At 44.6% G+C, this 27,004-nt stretch overlaps 1 protein-coding gene across 15 annotated transcripts in view; it reads right to left on the bottom strand.

The window, feature by feature from the left end:
- Positions 1 to 1,031: 1,031 nt before the first annotated feature.
- C2H11orf24 (chromosome 2 C11orf24 homolog) overlaps positions 1,032 to 27,004 on the bottom strand; it is a 57,805-nt gene continuing 31,832 nt past the window's right edge. For 10 of the 15 annotated variants that reach the window (XM_061609964.1, XM_061609969.1, XM_061609961.1 and 7 more), the window contains 4 exons: positions 21,221 to 21,363; positions 8,367 to 8,608; positions 5,909 to 6,022; positions 1,032 to 3,029 (listed from right to left, as the gene is read on the bottom strand). In XM_061609964.1, coding sequence (XP_061465948.1) covers positions 1,909 to 3,029; positions 5,909 to 6,022; positions 8,367 to 8,523 — 1,392 coding nt within the window. In that variant the 5' untranslated portion in view covers positions 8,524 to 8,608; positions 21,221 to 21,363 and the 3' untranslated portion in view covers positions 1,032 to 1,908. The remainder of the gene's footprint in view (positions 3,030 to 5,908; positions 6,023 to 8,366; positions 8,609 to 21,220; positions 21,364 to 27,004) is intronic. The other 5 variants (XM_061609968.1, XM_061609967.1, XM_061609966.1 and 2 more) reach the window with 1 other exon arrangement.

Below are 27,004 nucleotides of genomic sequence, written 5' to 3' on the forward strand. Positions count from 1 at the left end.
AGCTCAGTATTGACAACACTGATTGGCAGTGGCTTTCCAGGGTTTGGGGCAAGTGACATTCGCAGCCCTACCTGAAGATGTTAGATCAAACCTGAAACCTTCTACACGTACAAAGCAGACGCTCTACCACTAAGCTACCATTTGTTTTCCATTTGTAAAACATTTGAACCAATTAATGTTGAAAAACTGCTGAAAGCAGCAAGCATGTAGGGGTGCTATTATTAAAATGTAAACAGACTCATAACAGCTGCGTGAGGGGAAGAGCTTAGATGTCAACCTCCCTGAACATGAGGACCAACCATCTACAGGGTATTGGCACAGCGATGATATCAAGAGGACTTCCACAGCCCAAGGAGCAGTCAGCCTCTTCCAAGAGAAATCAAGGTTTATAAATAATTCAGTCTGTGCGCTGTGAAAATGAATATATGTCAACACATGAGGGCGAGGCTCTCTGTTAAAAAGGCACGCTGGAAAGTTTTTCAGGTAAATGGCTTTTCTAGGTGAACTACTGACTTTTCAGTCGGGACCAGACTCCAAACTCAGAATGCTGTTAGACCTTTATTTAGCACTGTGTTTGAGCTTGTCATTACTGAGTTTGCTCCCAAATCTGTAGCTAAAGGTTGCTTCCTATAACAATTTTCCCCATTATCAAGAGAATTTTTCACAATTTGTGCTGGCCTGAATAAGTGTTGAACTGTTCACAAGACTGGAACTTTCTGCATTTATTGTTAACCCTCCTAATTCAGACTGTGGGCCACAAAGGCTCAACAACCCTGAAATCCACGGCTGCTTGTATACATGGCCTGTGGACTGGGAACAATTCATAAGACTGAGATAGATGGGGATTGGGTGGGGGAATCACATAGATGAGGGAAAAAAGCATGAATGGCTTGATCAAGGCAACAGGAATGCTTGGAACCGTAGAAAGAAAGGATTCAGTTTGCTTGTAAATTTGGGTAGTTAGAAAGCCTTATAGGAGGAATTGAGGAGGGGCAAAACGGGGGAAGGAGGAGGGAAATAGAGCCAGTAAATCTTTACATGCCCTACAGGGCCTCATTTATTTAGTGAATGGTACAAAAATAAATCATATAAAGATGCAGAAGCACCTCAGGAAAGAACTTTCACAATCAGGAAATAGCACGGCATGAACATGGTTTAGCATACACATTTTTAACAAGCAGAGAGCTCCCTGAAACAAGATGCCTGCCCCACCAACATTACCCTGGACAGGAAGCATTAGGAATGCTTCACAGTTCTAAAGAGTTTTCCATCCAGAAATGTCAAGACACACAACTGGCCAATAAGCATCACTCTTAGATTGCATTTTGAGCCAGCAGCTTCCCCCATGGCTGGTTTAGTGCTGTAACTAAAAGTAGGAAAGTGAAACGTACCATAATGAAGAGGTCGCAACCTATGCCAAGGGAGGGGGCGCTTGTCACGCTTTTGGGACTGTGCCAGCTAATCCAATGCTGCCAGGCCTTGGTCAGTCATTTGGTCTAGCAGTAATTGACACAGTCCCGATGCAACTTGCATGTGTGGGGACACCCCTTTTCACTTTTGTTGCGTAGGGATAGGTAGGGCATTAACAGAACCTGAGGAAGTGATCCTAGGAAGCATCGGAGTTCTCAGAGGAGGGCCGCCTGCAGCATTAATGTCTCTTTGCAATAGCAAACAAAACTAGCACAACAGAAATGATAACTGAGAAATAATATATCTATGGCAACCTGTAACTGATAGTTAAAAAAATACTTTTAAAAGTAGAATACATGGCATTTCTCCTACATTGCACCAAAAGAAATTTGGAAGCACTTTCCATTGGTCTTATAGGCAGAACAGGGAACTGAAAGAATAGCCACCCTAGGCTTTCAGCTTCCCCCAACAGTATATTATGCCTCTTGCCTACCGCTTTCACATCTCTGAGTCTGCATACATCCCATTGATTAGGTAGTCCACTTGAGTGTAGTCTTTCTTCCTGTAGCTCTCATAGGCCTGTATGGCAAATAAGACTACAATTGTTACAAAAAATAGAACTCCAAACAGAAGCACGGCTGAGAGCAAACTGACATCTACCGGCCGATAGCTACCTTCACTACCTATATCCCACTGGTCTTGGCCTTGTTTTAGGGTTGTTGACTTGGGAGGTGCTATTGGACTTCTAGTTGCAAACACTGACAAGAAATGTATGTAAGTTGTTGCCATCACTGGTTGACTCATAATCTCAGATTGCTCTGTAGTTGTGGAGGTTTCAGCCCCCTTGGCAGAGACAGTAGGAGTTTCCCTGTCTGGAGCTGATTTTGCCTTGTCAGTTACAATTGTTGTCAGTTGAGCTGACTTTGTTCCTGCCGAGGTTGGTCTCGTAGTTGTTTGAGACATGCTTGTGACTGTTGAAGCCAGTGGACTGTGGGAGCCTGAAGCCGGTGGACTGTGGGAGGCTGCATCTGTAGACGAGCTATTTCTAACACTACTAGAGTTTACTGGTACAGGAGTGCTAAGTGCAGTAACTGTTTTGGGGGATGTGGGAAGCACTAACATTTTTGTTGCTGTGGTCAAAGCAGAAGCAATAGCCCTAGGAGGAGTGTCTGTTGTTTCAGTTGCTCCCAAAATGATCTTAACATCTTGTGTCTCTTTTGAACTTGATGTATTAACAGTAATAGCACTTTCATTTGAAAGGAAAGGTATGATAGGTTTTGACGTAGTCTGAGTGGGGATGCTGGGAACAGAAGAGGTATTTGGAATGCTAAGAGTTACGCTGCTACCAATTGTGGTCATGGCTCTTGCTCTAGTTTGGGAGATGGTGGTGATGACAGGGGTGGTAGTGGCAGGCTTATTCGTAATGGATGCAATCACCTCTGTTGCACTGACTGCAGTATCTTCTGCTACCTTCCTTGTTACAGTTGGTGAAAGAGGCATTTCTCCTTCTGTCTTAGCAAGCTCCGTATCATTCAGCAGCTCGTGCTCTTGATTAGACTTCTCTGTGTTACGTGTCTGATGGCTTGCAGGATGCTCTCTCCTTTTACGGATCACAAATTCTGGCCAAACAAAAAACCAAAGACATAATCAGGAGTGGGCTTGAAAAATAACAGTTGATAAGTGTCTTAAGAGCTGTACTTGATGGGTGTCACCTCCGATTTACTTACAGTGAATGAGAGCCACAGAATTAACCAGCCACAACAACCAAGCTTTGATTTGGATCTATGGACATGCACTAGATGGTGGTGTGTCTATACACACACACACTCACACACAAATACAACTAGTGTTAAGAGAGCAGATATTGGAAATATTTTAAACAATTGGTCACATGGATCTTTCAGACTAGTTATGACAGAAACAAACATCTTCAGTGGTCTAACATCATTATTGTTGGTTAGCTGTGTACACACAGTTTGTTTCAGTACAGCATTCTCATCCACATCTGACTAGCAGAACATTATTAACAGATGTCATATTTCAAATTAAGGATGGGCTGATGGCAAAACTGGTTCCACCAACTGCCACAAACCAAGACATAGGCAAATGGATCTTTAACCTCATTGTCCAGTGTGAGCAGGAACATAGACTTTGTTGGAGTTCTCCCTCACACACCTCAACTGCTTAAGCCCTGTCTGCTTGCAGGGAGCAGTTGAGACATATAGGGAGATGCATAAAAGGTCAAAACCTCTGTTAATCATACTAGCGAAGAGGGCTTTAAAAAATCACTTGGCCTGGGCCTCTGCTTCCACCACAGAAACAAGAAAACAAAGATATAATCAGGAGTGGGCTCGAAAAATGCCAGTAGGTAAGTATCTTAAGAGCTGTACTTTAGGGGTGTTGCTGAGTAGATGTGGGTGTGTGCTTGGGATTGGAGACCATATTGGGAACTAGACGGGTAGCCTCCAAGGGCTTGATTGAGATCCTGGGACACCAGATGTTTGTCCTTCTATCACTCAACCTCAAAAGCATGCCCACTCACCTACATATTGGAAAGAAAATGAAGAAAAGTACTCCTCAGCAATATTACTGGCTCTTGGCTGCAAGAACATGTTCAACTTAACATGGCAGCTAAGTTTCTGAAAAGCATTTAAAACACCAGAAACAACCATGAAAAACTGCCCTTTAAAAAGCACATGCACAGCAGAACTCTCACAGACTCTTTACAAGGCTGATTTCCCAGTTCCTAATGTGCTTCATTTTGTTACAGTGTCACTCGTAATTACAGCAGAAGACCCTTCTGCCACAAAATCCAGTGTTAGCCGCTGATGCTAGAACCACTCCGATTACACACACAGCCTCCCATTTCTGGCTTGAAAGCCAACAGGACGTGGATGCCAAAACTACCTCCTTTCTTCAGGAAAATATGGGTGCAATGATAAAATGAAAGAGGCACACAGGAGAAATGGCAGAGGCACTTTTAAAATGGGAACACCCTAAATCATGTAGTTTCAAATCCATACAACTTCATTTCCTTCACAGGATGAAAATGTCCTGTTAGACAGGGTATCTCTAGGATTGGTAGTGTCAGCCCCCACCCTCATGGAAGAGCCCTCTCCTTTCATAGAAGAGTGCACTGCTCCCTCAGTTCCATGAGCTTCAATCCACACTCTCTGCTGGGCTCTAAAGCACTAGAAGATAGAGGGGCATTTCAGTCATCCCTTGGCCTTTGCTTGTGCTCACTTTTGTCAGGTGCTGGTGAAGACCATGGTGTGATGATCCCATCCTCCTACTCCCCAATAAATACAGGCTTTGTTAGCTGAGCTAACCTTCTCTAGGACTCATTAGCTGATTAGATGTAGTCTCTTTTAAGAGAAATATCTTCAGCTGCCAAATTCAGTCCTCCAAACAAGATTGGAAGTTTAGTAACTCAAGCTGCTGGCATTAGCCTTTAAAACACTAAACCCTAGGGTAACTCAGCAACAGGGCCGGTTCTAAAGGGCAGCCAGGTGGGACACTGGGCTGACGGCCCCTGGAGCTACAGGGGCCCCATCAGTCGCCCCTCTGCTCCCCTTCCGTGATCCGCAGCCCCCCCACCTACCTGTCTGCTGTCTTTTACCATTGCCCTTAACGAAGATGGCGGCTGCAGTTTCCCTAAGGTACTGAAGCCCCTGCCGCCATCTTAGTTGATGGCAGAGATGCGCGTGCGTAGCACACATGCATGCCATCAACAAAGATGGTGGCGGAGGCGTCATCCCCTTAGGGAAACTGTGGCCGCCATCTTCGTTAAGGGCAACGGTAAAAGACAGCAGACAGGTAGGTGGGGGGCGTGAGGGGCCATGTGCGTGCGTGCGCATGTGCACACACACGCTGGGGCCCAGGGCAAGCTGATGCCCAAGGGCCCCGGCATTCACCTCCTATTACATAAGTTGGCTCAAGAACTTCACTCAGCTTCCAAGATCTTTCTCTCTGTACCTGTTCTAACAGAAGTTCAACTCCTGGGGACAAGGAAAAAGGCCCTTTCCATCTTGGATTCCAGATGATAGAATACTCTCCCCAGAGTATTTTCTTCATTGCCAGCTTTCATGCTGAAATTTTATTTTGGAAGATTTTTTTTTGCTAGTTCTCCTCCAACTGGTTTTTTTGATCTTCTGATTCTTCTGTTTTTATTGTTGTTAGTTTTATTGTTTGATTATACTTTATATTGTTATATATTGCTTTATCTTAAGCAACCTTGAATATTTTGCCTAGAAAGGTGGATATATGACTTTAATATAAATAATCAAGCTCACAAAATAATCTGTAACCACAACCTCCAGGACCTTTACCTCTCTTAACAATGACAGAACTTGGCAATCTGATAGAGACCCTTTTAAACCCTGTAAACATCTGGAAGGTAACATCAGAGAATGTTGCCTTATGAATCAGCCCAGTAGTAGCAGCTTCAGCAGGAGAAGGAGGTGTCTGACAAAGAACCCTTCCATTAAATCCAAATTACCTCCCATTAGTTCTTTTATATCCTGTGTGCTGGCATTCTGACATGCACTCAGCTGTGGACAGCGCAGGAGGACACAGCAGCTCTGATACAGCACTGACCAGCAGTAGCGATTACCTAGAATATGACACAGGAAAGGAAGATCATCACATCACTCTCATTAGGAATAAAATGAATCATATAATCTACCCAAACAGAGTTTAAACTTTGCTAATGAGATAAAAAAACCATCATTTTTCTTTCAGGTCTTAGCTCACACACGAGAGCCATTTATCAGTTCTGAGGCATTGTTTTTCTGGAATTAACTAGAAGTGGAATAAAAATTGATGTTTCAGTTATTATTATTACATATATTACCTGTCCTTCACCAGAAAGTACCAGTGCAGGTCGCACAAAAAAATAAAATACAATATTAAAAACTGTTTAAGCCTTAGCACTTAAAATAGCACTAAATTTATCCAGCAAAGCCCTTTTTCATCTCTCTCTATAATGTTTACTCACAAGTAAGTCCTGTTCAGTGAACAGGCCCGCTGTAACATTAATGAAACCTTTCCTCCTTGTTGATTGATGCAGGTATTATTTGTGATGAATAGCCCCCTGATTTACCCCTGGTCACTTTCTGTTCCAGTTAGAAAGGGAGGCTTTAATTAGTGGACTTCATACAAGACCGGAGCAAAACCAGAAATTAATGCCCCCCCCCAAGCTGGCACTGGAACAAGTAAGAGGCTATTTCAAAGGGTGGTATCATATAGGATGTATTTTAAAACTGTTGTGACCCTACCCTAGGACTTTTGGGTGATGGGCAGGGAATAAATCTAAATTAATAATTACAGTAGTTAAGACTGTCTTCATATACAGCAGTATTATCACCCATCTACCTGCCACTATCAACAGGAAACAGGACCTACAAGGAGTAAACTTTTAATTAATGGCATGGAGCTAAGCCTCAATATTGCTTTACCTGTCCAGAATGAGTTTTACTAAAGAAAGAAATGGCACAAATACGGCCTAAATATATATAGAATGAATACACAAATACTGGACTGTAACAATTTGACAATATTGTCTTTTTTCCCTGTAAAAAGTGAGTGAACGAGGATAATAATTTCAGAGAAAAGGGCCAGTGTGGAAGTAACTAAAGGATTCAAAGTGGTCCAGTTACAGTAATAGTTCTGCTGCAAACAGTGTTAGTAGAACAGGAAACATACAAATCCTCAATATTTTCATTTGTGTGGCATGTGTACAAGCATTGTCCCAGTTTGTGTGGAGGGGGTGGGGGTTGGTGAGTTTGGTTTTGGAGATGTCTGTTTTGTGCTACTTCTCTCTGACCAGTGCAAGCTGACATTTTGCAAGCTCAGTTCCGGGAGGAGCTATAGTGACAGGCACACATCATCCCTCTTGTCTAACCTCTTCTACTCCTAGAAGATTAGAATTCTGGAATACTAAGCATTATGTTAAAAAAAAAACAAAATGCAAGAGGGCCATCTCCATGCTCATGCTCATAACTCTGTCATTTACTGGATGGAGGAACAGGAGGGTACGTAAGGGATGTGACTACAGCCATGGAACTTCGCTCACTTTGGGCATAACCCACCATTAATGTGGATAGGAAAACCTTGCACTGACTCTCTAATAACAGTGGCATATAACCAAAAGTGCAGGCAATCAGCTACAAATTGAATTCATCAGACCAAACAGCAACTATACCACTATAAATGGTAAGTTCCGAAAGGCCCTTAAACAAGACTGGTGGCAGAGGCATGAAGAGCAGTCATAGTAAAAAAATTGCCACCAGTCAGCAAGACAATAGCTGTCTAGGATACAGCAGCACAGTTCCGTCAGAAAACGGAAGTCTTCTTCCCATAAGGCTTTTTAAGAGGAAAAAATGGATGAGCATCTGTCAGGGATGGTTTAAATCTAGAACTGGGTGGCTAAGCGATGACCCTACCAATGTTGTTAGGTTCCAACTCCCATCAGCCCCAGCCAACACGGGCAATAGGCAGGGATGTAGTCCAGCAACATCTGGAGGGCTACATGTTGGCCATCCCTCATCAAGAACATCCCAGAGATGTAAGGGGTTGAATTAAATGACCCTTGAAGCCCATGTCAAATTTGATTCTAAATACTTTCCAAGGACCACAAGGCATTCAGGTAATGGGGCAAGAAGGACACAGAAAAATGTGAAACTTGATTAAATATAGAGACATTTGGCTGTAGGGCAAGTTAAGTAATATAACACAATTTCCATGCTAGGATTATGCACAAAAGCTCTTTTATGCTTGCTGCATTGTTAAAAGAAAGTCAAGCCAGAAAACTGGAAAACTGATGCTCTGTTTTCAATTTGACTAAAACTGTGAAGTCATTTAAGTTTCTGCATATGTACAAGCCATAATTACAAATGCTGCGAATGGTACAGGCAGACTCCTATTGCCCCAAAGGAAAGTAGTTATGGTAATCTTACCTGAAGCTGTTGGGCCTTTACAAGCTTGTTTGCAATGCTTTTCGTTACTGAGTAGATGTATGTGTGTTACCTGGACCCCACTCTCCTTTAAGATGGAGCTACCATTTTCAAACACACATAAGGAGATGAGCAGAAAAGACACAATAGCCGCCTGCATCTTGAAGGTTTGCCTTGGAAAGAAACAACTTCTCTGGATAGTATTCTCCAGATTTAAAGCTGCTGTCAGACCTTAAGTAGCACATCTGCCAAAGGAAAAAATACACATACAAACTCATACTTTCCAATCATTTGTAAGACATTTATTTCCAGGCCTTTGCCCAGTTGCTTGTTATAGCTTTCTCTTACTTTGGATCCCAAAACTGGACTGCATCACAGGCTTCTATATATGTTTAAAAAGCTAAACACAAGGAAAAGACAAGATGCCAGGAGAGATTCAACAACATTCATTAACTCAGGTTTGGAACCCTCCTCTTTCCCTTCCCAGCACTGTTAACAGAATGACTTATGACAGCCTGTGCTGGTTGTGATTGATGGGAGCAGTAGCCCAAAACATCTGGAGGGCACCAGGCTGGTGAAGGAATGGTCTGCAAGCACATGATGGGAGTTAACTATTGAAAATTAGGGTATCCAGGCCAAAGCAGTGCCTGCATTAAATGTATTAACCATGTATTATCATGCCATCAGGAGGGTATTAGTGCCACCTAATGTCCAAAGGCAGGAATGTACAGGAGTCAAGACTTTAGCTGCTCCTTCTGGTCTGATCTCAGTCCATTCTGGATGAGTCGCAAACAGGAACTGTACTCAACTTGAAGGAAAAAATAGTTAGAAGGAACAGCAAAACAACTATAACCCATCTTGACTCCCAGCGTAAGAACATTATGAGAAAACAGGGTTACCAACAGTTAGAACAACCATTTAAAACAATGCACCTTGAAAACATACACAGATCGCAAACCTCCAGACCAACGGGCAGCCTCCCCCAACAGGCAGTGCCCTGATGGCATGATACGTGGGAAAGCCACCTTTCCAGTGAGACCAATATCCATTTTCCTCAGGTAGCATGTCATCAGGGGGGATGTGCCAAAGCAGTTCCAGTAGGGTGGGCCCTGGCTGTCCTGCCCAGAGTCAAAGGATTCAGACCGAGGTGAGGTGATGTCTTTTTCTCTTTTTATTAAGGTTATAGTTACATCCAAAGTGGGCTGCTTCATACACCTGACTACTCTGACTCACTACTTTTCCTAACTATCCTAAGCAGTCTCTGCAGCATTTGGGGAAAGTTGACTCAGCACTTGTGCCTTGGATGTCACTGGCTTAAGTAGGGAAGGTTTTCGCGCATAAACAGCGACTCCGCCTGAGTTCCACCTTTTGAAAGTCTCTCTTCTCACACCTCCTCGCATGGGGTGGAGGTGGAGTGAGTCTCAAACGGCACATCAGTAAGGGGGCTTCGCTAGGTGACAGCACAGCTCTGGAAGCTGGACGCTGACTGGCTGGGAAGTGTCCAGCGGGGATTCCTGTGCAGGCATGGAGGGTGCGACCAGAGAGTCTTGCCCCCAACTGCTCAGACGTCGGACTTGCAGAAGGTGAACTGCATCCATGGACGTGCTGGGAATGCGATTCTGGGTTCTGTCAGAACCCTCCCCGATATTCTCCCTTCCCCTAACTTCCCAAGGGATCTCGTCCTCATCTGACTCCTCTCCCCAATCTAGCTCTCCCTCAGTTTGGGGCACAACACAGGCTGCCTAAGAGGAGGACAATACCTGTTGTAATACATGCCTACTGAAGGCAATGTCGGCAGAAGCATAACGATCTACCTTATAGTGCCTAATGAAGGGATTTGGTGTGGACCAAATGGCAGCCCTGCAAATAGGAGCGTTAGTTGCAAAAGCAGCCATAGTGGCCACTGACCTAGTTGAATGGACTGTAAATTTGAGGCACTGGAATTCTGAGTGACTCACAGGCCAGGGTATTACAGGCACACAGCCAATGTGACAGCGTGGAACTGGCAACCCTCCTGCCCAGTGTCCTTGGGTGAAAGCATATGAATAGAGATTCCCTGCTCCTGGCAAGGTAGACTTTAAGGGCCCGACGAATGTCCAGAGACAGCCAAGCTTTCTCAAGAGGATCGTTTGGATGAGGGCAGAAGGAGGGAAGAACGATGTCCCTGCTGCAATGCAAGGCAGAAGGCACCTTAGGGAGAAACACCTAATCTGTACGTAGCAGCACAGAATCCTTGTGAAAAACACATAGGTGACAGGTGCTGGACAAGGTCTCCAAATCAGAAGCTCTGTGGGCAGAGGTGATTGCCACAAGGAAGAGCAGCTTAAAGGAAAATAGGCGTAGCGGAACAGATCAAAGTGGCTCAAATGGAGGATGTTGCAGGGCCTTCTGAAGACTCCAGAATGGAAAACGATTAGCTACTGGTGATAAGAGGATGCAATCTGAGGGAAGCCTGACCAGGTCACGCTAACAAGATGGAGGAAATGGCTGAGGCCTGTCTATGCAGGGTGTTAGGCCGCAATCCCATGGAAAGCCCTGTATGGAGGAAGTCTAGTAGGTGTCTGACCATAGAACCAGAAGGACGAATCTGACACTTGAAGCACCACTTGGCAAAGGCTAACCATGGGCTTTGGTATATATGAATGGTGGGGGGCCATCTGGACGTCAACATGATATGATGATGCCCTTAGAAAGCCCTGAACTTCTCAAGTGGCGCCGCTCAATACCCAGGCCATCAGATTCAACCATTCAGGATCCGGATGAAACATTGGCACCTGGGACAGCAGATCCCATGGATCCTGAATTGAGAGGGTTAGTAGCTCCGAGAACCATGGTCTACGCGACCAAAAGGAGGCCATCAGAATAATGTGGGCCTGCAGAGGAACTGGAGGGAAGGCATAAAGGATTCCTCCGGCCATGGTGTTGAGAGGGTGTTGACTGCCTCTGCTTCCGTTTCTTGGTACCTTGTAAAAAACCGTGGGAGCTGTGCATTCTGAGGTGAGGCGAAGAGGTTTAATGTAAAAGGCCCAAACCTGTGATACAGCTGGTGGAACACTTCTGGATGCAGTTTCCACTTCCAAGGATGGACCTGCTGCCTGCTGAGCCAGTCTGCTGTGATGTTTAAATCACCATGGAGGTCCTCCACCCTCAGGAAGTATAGGTAACATTCGGCTCAGTTGAAGATGAAGGTCGATTCTGCTTGCAGGGCCTTTGATCTTATGCACCCGATGGTTCAAATGCACCTTCATGTTGACGTCAGTCAGCGGAAACTTCTGATAAAGTGAAGGAGGGCTAGTCACACTGCTTGGAGCTCTATTAGATTGATGCTTTCTGTTGCCATCCAGTCCCTTGAATGAAAGAGTTGCAGTGGGGGGCCCACTCCAGAAGACTGACATCAGTTGTGATCAGGCTCCTCTTGAGTTCTTGAAAGGGAGTGCCTTTCACCAGATTGGCAGTCAGCATCCACCAGCAAAATGATGCCCTCAGGAACGGGGACAGTGGCAGTCCTCTGTGCCTGGAATTGGCAATATCCAGCTGGAAAAGAAGAAGCACACATTTGAGAGTCAGGTATGATGGCGAGCCCAGGGAACAATGTGGATGGTGGAGATGAACAGCCCCAGCACTCTGGTGAGGAACATGACATCTGCCGTTTTGTGAGACGTCAAATGGCGAGCTGTCTGGATGGTAGTTGCTATTCTTTCAGGAGTGAGAAAAACTGTAGCGCGGGTCATGTCCAATATGCCCCCAGATGGCCCCCAGATGTGTTGGATGAAGATGGCTCTTTTCCAGATTGACGAGGAAGCCATGGTCCTTCAAGCTGCTATGGTGAGGTGCACATGGACCCAGGCTTGAGCCCTGGTAGGTGCCCTCACCAACAGGTCATCCAGGTAGGGTTAGATGCGTACACCCTGGAGCCAGAGATGCACTACAAGGGTCACCATCAGTTTTGTGAACACTTGTGGAGCTGAAGAAAGACCAAATGGTAAGGCTCGGTATTCGAAATGGTCCTGGCCGTAAGTGAACCACAGAAACACCAACGGGCAGGTAGGATGGGAACATGAAGATAGGTCTACTTTAGATCAATAGAGGTGAGGAAGTCCCCTTTGCAGAGAGCTTCCATGATAGACAAGAGACTCCATCTTGAAATGCTAGCGTCTGAGGAAGGTGTTGAGAAATTTGAGGTCTACGATCGCCCTCCATGAATAATCATTTTTGGGCACAGTGAAATGATGGAGTAAATGCCTGAGTAAAAGTTCTATCACTCTGATGGAGAGCAGGTGACCTATGACTTCCAACATCACAGAACATCTCTCCAGAGATTTGGACATGGGTGATGGAAGAAATCTATGGGGAGGAATCTACAGAGTAGCTGTGAATCACTGGGTTTCTCACCCAAGTGTCCACTGTAATATGTCTCCACATGTTGGCAAAGTGGAAAAGCCTGCCCCCAACTAGAATGGCATCAGTACTGGTGCAGTTGACCTCCTCCTCCGACGCCCAGACAGCTGGTATTGAGAATGCACACGGAAATGCAGTTCCAATAGTTTTGTGATGGCCAAAAATCCTGACCCCTTCCACCAGGCCCAAAAGGACTGCTGGTAGGGGTAGGAAGAAGACCTGCAAGCAGCACAACAATTCTCTCTCTTAGTTGTGGCCAACACAGGCTTGCTCTTATCTTTGGGATCCACCAGCACTGCCTTGAGGGCTTCATGCCCAAACAGCAGGGAGCCAGAGTAAGGAGCCGTGGAAAGGTTGATATGAACAGTATTGTCGGCATCCCAATGGTGTAGCCAAAGTGTTCAGTGAGCCACCCCCCCTGTGGACATAAGCTCTGGCAGCAAACTACGTAGCATCAAGTGTCACATCTGCCACAAACGATGCGGCCTTGTGTAGCTTGACTGGGTCTTGCGGAGCTGAGCTGGATCGGGCTGAGAATCATCCACTACCTCATCCAACCACATCATGGAGGCTCTGCTGATCAATGAGGCAGCATAGGCTGCCTGAATTGCATATGCAGAGGCATCATGGGTCTTCCTGAGGGCAAAATCTAGTCTGCTCTCAGAAGCATCCTTGAATTGAGAATCCCTTTCTTTAGGGAGAAGACATTTGGAGACAAGGCTTAAAATGGGCCCATCCACTGCCGTTATTTTCAGGAAATCCATAAAGGCTGGAACTAAGGAATAGAATTTGTTTGTGAAGGCCGTCACACGGAGGGTCTGGAGAGGATAGCCCCATTCCTCACACTCCAATCTGTCCAGGGGGTCCAGGACCAGAAAGGAAGGACAGTAGACTTAGGAGTTCTCAACACCCTGGTGCCCTTGACAGGAGCAGATGATGGCTTGGGTTCCAAACTTTCTAGCTCCGAGGTGGCTAGGGCCTTGTGGAATAGTGCATGATAGTCCGAGCTCTGAAAAAGATGTGATAGGTCCTCTTCCCCTCTGACTCACCACTCTGCTCAGTCTCCACATCAGCAAGAGTGATGAAGGGATCCAGTGGGTCAGCCTCGGTATCCACAGAACATCGGACCCTTCACCAGGGAATGTCAACGGGATTTGGGGATGATGCCCTTTGCTCCTCAGATGGAGGCAGAGAGTGAACTTGGGGCTCAGGCACAGGAAAAGGCCTCTGAAGTTCATCCATAAGTGACCCAAGCAGGGCATCTCTGAAATGAGCAAGGAAGGCCTAATTCAGGAGAAGACTCTGCAAGGGAGCATAAGGAGATTGAGGGTCAAGAGATGCTTGTGGATCAGGCAACAGCTGAGATTCAACAGAGGGCTCGGGCTGAAAGGGTGCAGGTGGGTGAGAGAACTGTATGGAAGCCTATGCAGTATCTGAGCCTTAGAGACCATTTAGCTGGGAAGAGTAGCCGGGGCCTGCCCAGCAGATGGGGGTGGAAAGCCTTCAAATTCCTCAACAGAGGAGTCAACAGGTAAGAGTGCTTCCAGCCTGTGCTGCTCTTGGGACTGCTGTTCCACCACAGCCTCTGATGAGCCGCCTCAGGAAGAAGGAACACTGACGTAGCAAGCTCTCCTTGAAGCCTTCTGTTTAACCAAGAGAAGCGACTTAGTAGAGGGGAGCAGTACCAGGCATTAGTTGGATAGACTCCTAGTTAATCAACACACAGGTAGACGGGCGCAGTGGATTAGCGAGGCCAAAATTAACCACAGAGAGTAGAGGGGAGCAGTTTGACCTCTAAATGCAGCCACGATAAGGTCTTAAAAGCAGACAGGAACAAATTTAACTGCACCCAGTATGCAGCCAAAAAGCAAAATAAAATAAAGTGGGTTTTTTTGCCTTGCCGGAAGAGGAGAGGTGGGAAGGAAGGAAACATCAAAAGGCAGAGCCTAAATACAGAACACCCAAATAGAAGACAATCATGGATTTTTTTAAAAAACACACCAAGGCCAATGAACACGATTACAGGAAAAAACACAAGAGCGAATGAACACGACTAGAGGAAAAAGAAGAGAAACTGTTTAAAAAATAAAGGCAGCACGAAAAGAGAAATAAAAATGACGGTCAGGAGAGATACCACAATGATGGGAAGGAGAGAGAATCAAAATGGTGGTCGGGAGAAGAGACCTCAAGGATATAACCGGGGCTGCAGTTGCAAGCTCTGGTGCTCGGTAAAGGAGTCGGTGGTTGAAAAGCTGTCCACAACTACTAGCCGCCACAGCAGTCAGAGAGATCCCCAGACATGGGCTGCAATCAGCATAGGGCATGATCGATGTGCAGGAGGGAGAAAGCTGAGGACTCCAGACTACTGGAGGGAGAAGAAGGGGGAAGGCCCAGTAGCTGCTAGGAGGGTGATTGGGCCTAAACAGGGAGGTCAGGTGGAGCAGGACAGCAGCGACGGAAACCTTCCTTCCTTCCTTTCTTTCAAACAAGGGATGAAATCAAACACACACAAGAGTGTTAAAAAAACCCACAAAAACACAGTAAAGGAGCAAGGTACAGGAACAAACTCACAAGAGCTAAAGCAGGAGGATCCAACCTAGGACAAAGGCAGGAATGGATTGGGTTCAGGCTGGAAGGAGCAGCTGAAGTCTTGACTCCCATGCATTCCTACCTTTGGACACTAGGTGGCACTAATACTCTCCTGATGGCATACCGTACTACCTGGGGAAAACAACCTAAAGGGCAGCTCTTAGAACATTAAATCATCCTAATAGCTACAAACCACTAATGACATTTCTGTCATAACCACCACATAACACAATACACTACATCTGTCCACCACATAACACAATCACATAACGACCACATAACACAATCCACTACATCTGTCCACTGCCACTTAGCCACATCCACAGTTGATGGTCCAAGGAAGGGTAAGAAAAGAAAATAACTGCTTGACCACCACCCCATGGAAATGAAATTGACTGCCTTCAAGTCGATTCCGACTTATGGCGACCCTATGAATAGGGTTTTCATGGTAAGTGGTATTCCCACAGCAAAGTAAAACTTCCTCAATAGCAACACAACTAATCCAGAATTTGCCTCATTTAAAGCCTTCTTTATTTTATTTATTTTATTTATTTGTTTCATTTATAGACCGCCCATAGCGAGTGGCTCTCTGGGCGGTGTACAAAAAGGTTAAAATACAAAATATCAACAATAAAATCAGACAACAAACAATAAACACAAGCAGCAACTAAAGAAAAAAATAAAAAATAAAAAATTTAAATTATAACATAAACGCTTAAAATGCCTGGGAGCATAGCCAGGTCTTAACCTGGCGCCGAAAAGATAGAAGCGTAGGCGCCAGGCGTACTTCTTCGGGGAGGCTGTTCCACAGTTCGGGGGCCACTACAGAAAAGGCCCTAGATCAAGTAACTGTCCTCCAGGCTTCTCGATGGGTTGGTACCCGGACGAGGGCCTTAGATGCTGAGCGAAGTGACCGGGTAGGTTCATAGCGGGAGAGGCGTTCCACAAGATATTGCGGTCCCACGCCGTGTAAGGCTTTATAGGTCAAAACCAGCACCTTGAATCTGGCTCGGAAACAAATAGGTAGCCAGTGCAAACGGGCCAGAACAGGTGTTATATGTGCTGACCGGCTGGTCCTCGTCAGCAGTCTGGCAGCCGCGTTTTGCACTAGCTGAAGCTTCCGAACTGTCTTCAAGGGCAGCCCTACGTAGAGCGCATTACAGTAATCCAGTCTAGAAGTTACCAGAGCATGAACAACGGAGGCGAGGTCATCCCTGTCCAGATAGGGGCGTAGCTGGGCTACCAACCGAAGGTGGTAGAACGCATTCCTTGCCACCGAGGCCACTTGCGCCTCAAGAGACAAGGAAGAATCGAAAAGAACTCCCAGACTACGAACCTGTTCCTTCAAGGAACATCTAGAACAGGGTGAACATCCACCATCTGGGCAGGGGAGGCACTTACCAACAGTGTCTCAGTCTTGTCTGGATTGAGTCTCAGTTTATTAGCTCTCATCCAGTCCATTATCGCAGTCAGGCAATGATTCAGCACATCCACAGACTCACCTGTAGAAGATGAAAAGGAGAAATAGAGCTGCGTGTCATCAGCGTACTGGTGGCAACGCACTCCAAAACTCCTGATGACAGCACCCAGAGGCTGCATGTAGATGTTAAAAAGCATGGGGGAGAAAATCGACCCCTGAGGGACTCCACAATGGAGAGTCCAAGGTGTCGAGCAATGTTCCCCAAGTACTACCTTCTGGCGACGATCCGCCAAGTAGGAGCGGAACCACTGCCAAGCAGTGCCTCCAACTCCCAACTCCGCGAGTCTCCCCAGAAGGATACCATGGTCGATGGAATCAAACGCCGCTGAGACATCAAGGAGAATCAACAGAGTCACACTCCCTCTGTCCCTCTCCCGACAGAGGTCATCGTACAGGGCGACCAAGGCTGTTTCAGTGCCAAAACCAGGCCTAAAACCGGATTGAAACGGATCCAGATAATCGGTCTCATCCAAGAGCACCTGGAGCTGATTGGCAACCACCCGCTCCAGAACCTTGCCCAAAAAGGAGATATTTGCCACCGGTCTATAATTGTTCAAGTTATCTGGGTCTAAGGAAGGTTTCTTCAAAAGAGGTCTCACTACTGCCTCCTTGAGGCTACCAGGGACTACTCCCTCACTCAAGGAGGCATTTATCACTTCCTTGGCCCAGCCGGTGGTACCAGTCCTGCTAGCCTTGACCAGCCAAGATGGACAAGGATCTAGAGCAGACGTGGTCGCCCGCACCATTCCAAGCACCTTGTCCACTTCCTCAAGCTGCACCAACTGAAACTCATCCAATAATGAAAGACAAGACTGTGTTCTGGACACTTCAATGGATTCATCTGTCGTAACATCAGAGTCTAGGTCCCTACGGATGCATGCGATTTTATTTTGGAAGTGCCCTGCAATGTCATTACAGCAAGCTTCAGATGTTTCAATGGTATCTTGAGGACCAGAATGTAAGAGTCCTCGTACAACCCTAAAAAGCTCTGCTGGGCGGCAGAGAGATGTCTTGATAGAGGCAGCGAAGTAGGACTTCTTCGCCGCCCTTACCGCTTTTATGTACGACTTAGTAGAGGCACTTACCAAAGCATAATTGCATCCGTCTGGAGTTCGTCTCCATCTGCACTCCAGCCTCCTTCTCTCTTGCTTCATCACTCTCAGCTCCGGGGTATACCACGGAGCTGTATGAGCTCTGCATCGAAGAGGGCGCGCGGGAGCGATCATGTCGATAGCCCGGGCCATCTCTGTATTCCACAGTTCGACCAAGGCCTCGACAGGAGCACCAGTACTATCAGCTGGTAAAACTCCCAGAACCCTCTGAAAACCCATAGGATCCATAAGCCTCCGGGAGCGGACCAACTTAATAGGTCCCCCACCCTTGCAGAGGGAAAGAGTCGTCGTAAGTCTAAAACTCAGCAGGCGGTGATCTGTCCATGACAATGGAGTAGATGAAAAATACCCCACCTCCAGATCACCATTTCCATGACCAGTGGCGAAGATCAAATCAAGAGTGTGACCCGACACATGCGTTGGGCCAGTAACAAATTGAGACAGCCCCATGGTTGTCATGGAGGCCATGAAGTCCTGAGCCGCTCCAGATAAGACAGTCTCGGCATGAATGTTGATATCCCCCAACACCACAAGTTTGGGGGACCTCAACAACACCTCCGAGACTATCTCTGTCAGCTCAGCTAGGGAAGCTGTTGGGCAGCAAGGTGGGCGGTACACCAACAAGATTCCCAGTCTGTCTCCTTGGCCCAGTACAAGGTGGAGGCACTCTAGACCAGTCGTCATCTGGACAGGATGCCTCGTGAGAGAGAAAATACTCCTATAGACCACAGCGACCCCGCCTCCCCGGCCCTCAGATCTGCCATAGTGCTGCACCGTATATCCAGGTGGGCAAAGCTGAGAGAGGGCAACTCCTCCCTGCTCACCCACCCAGGTCTCGGTTATACACGCCAGGTCGGCACCCTCATCCACAATTAAATCATGGACAAGGGAGGTTTTATTATATACCGACCTGGCATTCAAAAGCAGCACCTGGAGATCTAAGGGCTGGCTGATAGAACAACCAGCAGTTCTGTGGTCTTGAGGAGAACCAGAACAAGGCACAGACACAACTTGTCTGGGGCGAGTTCCCCTTACCTGGCACGTTCTCCTCCTAGCGCCATACCTCCCATTACCCATCACTACGCTAATTGGGGCCCCCGGAAGCCCCCCCGTTAAATACAAAGCATGCTCTCCAAGGCACATTTTAAAAATATTTAAATACAAACAAACACATTCACACAACAACGCATAAAAATACACATAAATATACACAAACACGTCCACACAATCTCATTCATACACACAACAGACAAAACAGACAATTAAAATGCACCCAAACAGCAACAATAGCAGCCGTCTTTCCCCTGCTGTTTTTTCTCCTTTTACTGCCAATAAGGGCTATACTTGTGACCTCCAAAATAAAACTGTTTCAGTCTGGCATTTTATTATTATTCTAGAAGTTGATGAAATCATCACTAAAAAGATATTTAAGATGGTGGGGGGGGGACAGAGAGAGAGAGAGAGAGAGAGAAGTTGGAAACTATCTAGAAGTACCCAGCACACTATGCTTTGTTATGCTTGTATCTTTCCCTACCTCCAAGGAGTTCAGGGCAGTGTACATTGCTCCCCCATATTTTACTCCAACTACCCTATAAGGTGGGCTAGGCCAGGCTGAGAACCAGTGAGCAGCCAAAAATCAAGTAAATAGCACAAGCAAAACTGTGCAATCAAAACACCTAACACCCAGTCCTGTCCTAATCTGGATCCCATTTGCGGGTGTTTTGGTGACAAAAGGAATTCAGAAAATAGGTACTAATTTCACCATTATATCCTTTATCCCTAACTACTTTAAAGTCGACAATGACATTGAACTTGTCAAGGATTATCAATACCTTGGCACGATCATTAACCAAAATGGAGACAACAGTCCACGAATCAGAAGAAGGCTAGGACTGGGGAGGGCAGCTATGACAGAACTAGAAAAGGTCCTCAAATGTAAAGATGTATCACTGAACACTAAAGTCAGGATCATCCAGACCATGGTATTCCCAATCTCTACGTATGGATGTGAAAGTCGGACAGTGAAAAAAGCAGATAAGAGAAATATCAACTCATTTGAAATGTGGTGTTGGAGAAGAGCTTTGCGGATACCATGGACTGCAAAAAAGACAAATAATTGGGTGTTAGAACAAATTCAACCAGAACTCTCACTAGAAGCTAAAATGATGAAGCTAAGGTTATCATACTTTGGACACATAATGAGAAGACATGATTCATTAGAAAAGATAATAATGCTTGGAAAAACAGCAGGGAGTAGAAAAAGAGGAAGGCCAAATGAGAGATGGATTGATTCCATAAAGGAAGCCACAGACCTGAACTTACAAGATCTGAGAAGGGTGGTTCATGACAGATGCTCTTAGAGGTCACTGATTCATAGGGTCACCATAAGTCGTAGTCAGCTTGGAGGCATATAACAACAACAACCACCTCCTTTCATATTCCCATTATTCCATTCCTCTTCCCTACCACCCATTGTCAGGTTACGGGCCACCCCAAACTCTTCAGATATTATCTGTAACTACTAGTCTAAGCCAGCAGCAGATAATATACTTCAGGAGTGGAAAAGTGGATCTGGCCATTGGGCTGGATCCTGCCCCCCATGGGGCCACCCACCTGTCAATTACTTGATATCAAGTAATAATAATAATAATAATATTTAATTTGTCTGTCGCCTATCTGGCAAATAGCCACTCTAGGCGACGTACATTAAAATGAGATAAAATACAACAATACAACAATATCAATTGCAGTCATGTTAATAACAGTAGACAAAATACTGGACAGTCAATACATATAAAAGCATTTATATTAACAGCATATGACAGATGGTAAAATCATGAAGATTTACCCTTCCCAAGGACCTCAAAGGCCTGTTGGAAAAGCCACGTCTTCAGGGCCTTGCAGAATACCTCTAGGGAAGGGGCATGTCGAAGGTCACATGGGAGGGAGTTCCAGAGAGTGGGGGCCACCACAGAAAAGGCTCTCTCCCTAGTACCCACCAACCTAGCTGTTTTGGTTGGCAGGATTGCGAGAAGGCCTTGAGTGGCTGATCTAGTGACCTGTTTTTGCCTGTGCAGTTTGAAATCAACCCCTTTCAGCCCAGCCACATCTTCATCTGCCCCACAACTGATGTCAGGTGAAGGGCAGGTGGATGTGGCATGGCCAAAACTGACTTGCAGGCCAAATGGGGAGGCCTGGGTGGACCTAATTAGGCTCATGGCTTTATACACGACGGTGTTTAGAGTATTTTCTTAACTCTCTTGGAAATCTATACTTACACATACAAACAGCACAGGAGATAACTTGAACTCCTATTTTGCTTCCTTGGCTAAAATACTGCAGAATGAATTTTGCTGCTGTCCAGGGAGCAGAATTATCCCACCACGGGAATAGAGGAGCTTTATAGTCACCTCCGTAGCACCTGGGGAAACATGCATAGTATTAAACCCACTATTGTCAGAAAATCTTTTTTTCATTCCATTCCCCATAGTTTTGATAGTTTAAGACTCTCTGTGGGTTGTTCACACTGCTTGCTTAAAGTGTAAGCAAAAAACAGGGTGGGAAGGCAGATTTAGGACATTAATACCTAAGAGAAATCCCTAAAAATATGTCAATCTCATTACGAAGGATTAAAATATTCTTTATAGGCAATATAATCCATTTGGAAACAGAATTTGCACATCTTCTTTCCAACCAGCAACATCATCACAAAAGACAGGCAGGATACTGAAAAGGCAGAATTTTGTTCCCATGTGTGAGACAGGCAGCCCACTCTCGTGTGACTTCCATAATCTGCTCCTCTATATATGTGATTGTTTTACATGTTGTTAGATATTTTTATATGTTTTAAATATGTTTTTATTTTAACTGTATTGTTTTATCACTTTTGTTTTTTCTGCCCTGGGCTTCTTTAGGAGAAAGGGTGGGATATAAATGTAAAAATGATAACATATCACAGGCTTGCCACATGCCATAATGTTTCTAGCTAGCATTTACAATGCAAAAAGGAGCAACTTGCTCTGTGTCTGGATTCAGACTCTGAAAGACACATCTGGCTTTCTTGGGTTTAAGTGCCTGCAGCGTCTTAAAGAGCAGAGAATAAATTGTTGCAAGAGACAGATCATGAATTCAACTTCCAGAGGGTGGGTAGCCATGTTAATTTGTGGCTACAAAAACAATGAAGGTCCTGTTGCACCTTAAAAAAAATTAAATTAACTAATTTATGTATGGCAGAAATTAGTCCATGATACCCAAGGGGAGAAAAAGTTATACCAAAAAAGTAGTGGTGGTGGTGGAGGAAGAGAATACGTTTTTGAGCAGCGGCATGGTGTTAAGCCTTGCATATCAGCCTACAAACCATTTCAGCCTTAAGTAATTGCAGGTGTAATTAGGCCAGAACTTTGCTCTTACTGTCTTTTTGATTTCACATAGGCATACTTGTGGAAACAGCAATATAAAAACTAGCAAGTAAACTATGCTTAATTATGCTTAACACCACGCCTCCACTCAGAAGCAAGAGTTTACAGTGCATATGGACATTACATCCTCTAACATTCTATTTGAAGATTTTGCAGTGGAATGATAATGGCACCAAAACACTGAAATTTGAGACACATAAGGAGACATGAACTACCTCTTTATTAGGCACCCAAACCGGGTCCACATTTCAATGTGTATTCAGAACTATGGAATCTGGCCCTTAGCAATACTGGAAGCTACTTTACAACAAATCAGCCCATTGTCCAATTAGTTCAGAACAGTCTATATTGATTGGCTGAGGCTCTCCAGGCTTGTACAGCCCTATCTGAAAATGGCAGGGACTGATCTTGAAACTTTTGCATGAAGATGTGTGTTCTACCACTGGGTTTCACTTCCCCTCCCCCAGGATTTCAACCACTTCAACTTGCAATTTAACATTCCCAACTTTTACTGTTGCAGGATAGTCAATAAGCACTAACAGTTCAGAAACAAAACAGATTTTTAAATGGGCATATTTAAATGCTCCATTTTCAAGGTATTTACAGAGTTGACAAACTTTGCTCTTTTTGTGAATATATAACTGGGTCAAGAATTCTAAAATAAACATCACAAAAATAAGTGAAATCTATAGCTGTGATATCAAGTAGAACTCATGATACATTTTCCTACTCACAGCTGTATATTATAATGGGGAAATAGAAGATGATGACCTAACAGAAAAAATTTATTTATGGAAAAACTATAGACTAATCGAGCTTGGTAAATTACTTAAGGATGGGATCTTACAATAAAATTAAGGATATTTGACACCCACAAGGCTTAATCATATTTATTCAGGGTCAAATAATACATGTCAGAGATGTAAGGAAATAAATGCTGATATGTATCATATATTCTGGTCTTACTAAAAAATATGAACTATTTGGACAACCATAACAAAAGAAATTGAGACCATAATAGGATATGAATTATCAGCAGATCCATTCATTCATTCATTCATTGGTGATCACTCGTGACCGAGTACGACTGTCTTCCAAGATAAGGTCTTTAACGGTGGGTCAGTAAGTGACTGTAGAGGCCAATCCTAGATCTGCACAGCCTCCCAGTGAGGACATACGTTTCCAGATGAAAGACAGTTGCAATGAGGATTTGCTTGACGTGTCTTCCGCTTAGCTCATTTGTCCCTTTTCCCCTGTACTCGTGCTTCTTCAAAGTCCATAGCACCTTTGATAATAGCTGACCTCCAATTGGGACACTCATGGGCCAAAACTTCTCGATGCTCATGTTACATTTTTTAAGATTATCTTTAAGAACATCTTTAAACCTCTTTTGCTGTCCACCGATATTCCATTTTCCATCCTTAAGTTGGGAGTAAAGTGTCTGCTTTGGAAGACAGTAATCAGGCATTCGAACAACACGGCAGGTCCAGTGAAGCTGATGTTGAAGTATCATTGTTTCAACACTGGTGGTCTTTGCTTATTCCAAACCGCTAACATTAGTCCATCTATCTTCCCAAATAATTTGCAGAATTTTTCGGAGGCAGCATTGGTGGAATCTCTCAAGAAATTGGGAGTGGGGTTTATAAATGGTCCATATTTCACAGGCATACAGTAAGAAGGTCGGTAGTACAGTGGCTTTGTAAATAAGCATTTTGGTCTCCCTGCAAATATCCCGATCCTCGAACACTCTACACTTCATTCAGGAGAATGCAGCACTCAGACGATGTTGAATTTCAGCATCGATGTCAGCTTTTACAGAGAGATGGCTGCCAAGATAAGTTATCAACATTCTCCAGCATTGCACCATTAAGTTGGATTGATGGTGCTACAGGGACTAGCTTGTACTTGCTGATGAAGGACTTTGGTTTTTTTGATATTAAGCGATAGCCCAAGCATTCCATATGCTTCTGCAAAGACACTTAGGATAGTTTGAAGATCTTTCTCTGAATGTGTAGAGACTACATTATCATCGGCATATTGAAGTTCTATGACAGAGGTTGTAATTACCTTACTTTTTCCTTTCAGCCTACTGAGATTAAAAAGCTTTCCATCTGTTTGATATATGATTTCCACAGCAGTAGGAAGCTTCCCCTCAATAAGGTGTAGAATCATAGCCATGAAAATAGCAAATAAGGTCACAGCAATGACGCATCTGTTTTACACCTGATCTGACTCTGAATGGGTCGCTCTGAAAGCCATTGTTATCCAAAATTGTCACTGTCATGTTGTCATGAAGGAGTTGAAAAATATTCACAAATTTATCAGGTTATCCAATTTTCAGAAGGATGGTCCAGAGAGCAGTTCAAGTCACATTATCAAAGGCCTTAGTCAAATCAATAAATGCCATATATAAAGGATTGGTTTTGCCCCCGGCATTTTTCTTGAAGCTGTTGTGCATTGAAGATCATGGCCACTGTCCCCCTGGAAGGAAAGAAACCATTTTGAGATTTGGGGAGAATATCTTCTGAGATAGGTAGGAGGCAATTTGCAAGGATCCTTGAATAGCAAGAAGAGAGATGCCTCGATAGTTTGCACAATCTGTTCCATCACCCTTCTTAAAAAGAGTGATAATGATGACGTCCCTAAAGTCTTCCAGGATCTCCTCCCTCATCCAGATCTTTTCAATAAGCTTATGAAGCTGTTGTGTAAGTTCAGGCCCACCTTCTTTAAAGACTTCAGCAGGTATCCCATCAGGTCCACTAGCTTTGTTATTCTTCATTTGATTAATGACTTTACTGACTTCATCCAAATCAGGGGATACTGCAAGCTCATCTCTAGTTTGTTTTTGTGGAATGTGCGAGACCGCACCAGCCACAATAGAGTTACGATTAAGAAGGCCGTGGTAATGCTCTTTCCAACCCAGTGTAATAGATTCTTTATCCTTAAGAAGTTTGGTACCATCCACTGAACGTAAGGGATTTGTACCGTAATTTGTTGGTCCATAGATGGCCTTTCTGGCATTAAAAAAGCCCCGTATGTTATGTGCATCTGCAAAACACTGGATTTCTTGAGCTTTCTTTATCCACCAGGTGTTCTTAAGTTCTCTAGTTCTTTGTTAAACCTCAGCCTTTGCACTGGCATAGATTTTCTTTTTAGCAGCACAGTCAATGTCATTCTGCCATATCCGGAAGGCTTTCCTCTTCTTGCTGATGATACGTTCAATCTCAATATCATTTTCATCAAACCAATCCTGGTGTTTCTTTGTTTGGTATCTAATAGTTTGTTCACATGCTACAATAATGGAAGTTTTCAGTTTAATCCAGTGTTCCTCAATGTTTTCAGGGATTTCTTTAGGTAGATATTTCTTAAGCATTGTTTGAAAACAAGCTCGCTTAATAGGATCTTGAAGGGCATGGATGTTCATTCTACGCCTTGGTTTTCTTCCTTGGAGTCTACATTGAGAAACAATATTAATTGCCATAGTGGATTGAATTAATCGGTGATCTGTACAGCAGTCATCAGCACTCGTCATGGCCCTAGTGAGGAGTACATCATGACGATCTTTAGCACGGACAATTACGTAATCCAGGAGATGCCAGTGTTTCAACCGAAGGTGCTTTCATGATGTTTTAAATTTATTTTTCTGGTGAAAGAGCATGTTTGTAATAACAAGATTATGCTCAGTGCATTTAGTCAGAAGTAGAATTCCATTCAGGTTGCTATTGCCAACTCCTTGTTTCCCAATGGTTGCTGGCCATAAATCAAAATCATGCCCAACTCTTGCACTGAAATACCCAGGAAGATAATTTTATCCTCCTTAGGTATCTCTGATATGATGGTGTCCAGCTGGGTATAAAAATTTTCCTTGATGTCTTCATCAGCATCTAATGTTGGTGCATAAGCACTTACAATAGTTGCCTGCTGGTTTTTGGCGAGTTTTAACCGGAGAGTTGAGAGCTGTTCATTAATGCCAATAGGAACTTCTGACAAGAGCTTCACAAGATTATTTTGAATATCAAAGCCTACTCATGTATTTGTCATTCTTGTTCAGGTAGTCCTTTCCAGAAGAAGGTATAACCTCCTTTTTCTTCCTTCAATTGCCCTTCTCCTGCTCTTCAAGTTTCTTGGAGTGTGCTATGTCAATATTAAAACATCTCAACTCCCTCGCCATGATGTCAGTCCTGCATTCAGGACGTTCACTATCTGCTTTGTCCAGCAATGTTTGTATATTCCATGTTCCAAAATTCAATTGTCTTTTGGGACTGCTAAGTGGTGACCCCACTGGACACAGTAATCCAGTCAGGGAGAGATGGGGCAGACTATGTTTAGGGCATCTTTTCTAGCCCCTTCCCATATGAGGTGAGCAGAGTGGATCCTGAATAGGACTGCTCAGTCATGGATATAGCTGCCGAACTACTCAACTGCCTTGGTCCTTGAGCCAGGACGACTGAATCTGTATCCGCCGCCCATGTGCCGGTCCATGACTATTGGCTTCCGAATTTCAGTCCTACCGCTGTCACCATTCACCAAGGGGCTTTTGTTTTGTTTTATTTTGATTGGAAGACGCCTGTGCGTGAATTTGTTTTATGTGGGGAGATCGGCCCACAACAATCAACACACAATCTTGACAGAAAAAGGCTTTGA

The sequence above is a fragment of the Rhineura floridana genome, chromosome 2 (assembly GCF_030035675.1).
Source record: "Rhineura floridana isolate rRhiFlo1 chromosome 2, rRhiFlo1.hap2, whole genome shotgun sequence".
Lineage (NCBI taxonomy): Eukaryota > Metazoa > Chordata > Lepidosauria > Squamata > Rhineuridae > Rhineura > Rhineura floridana.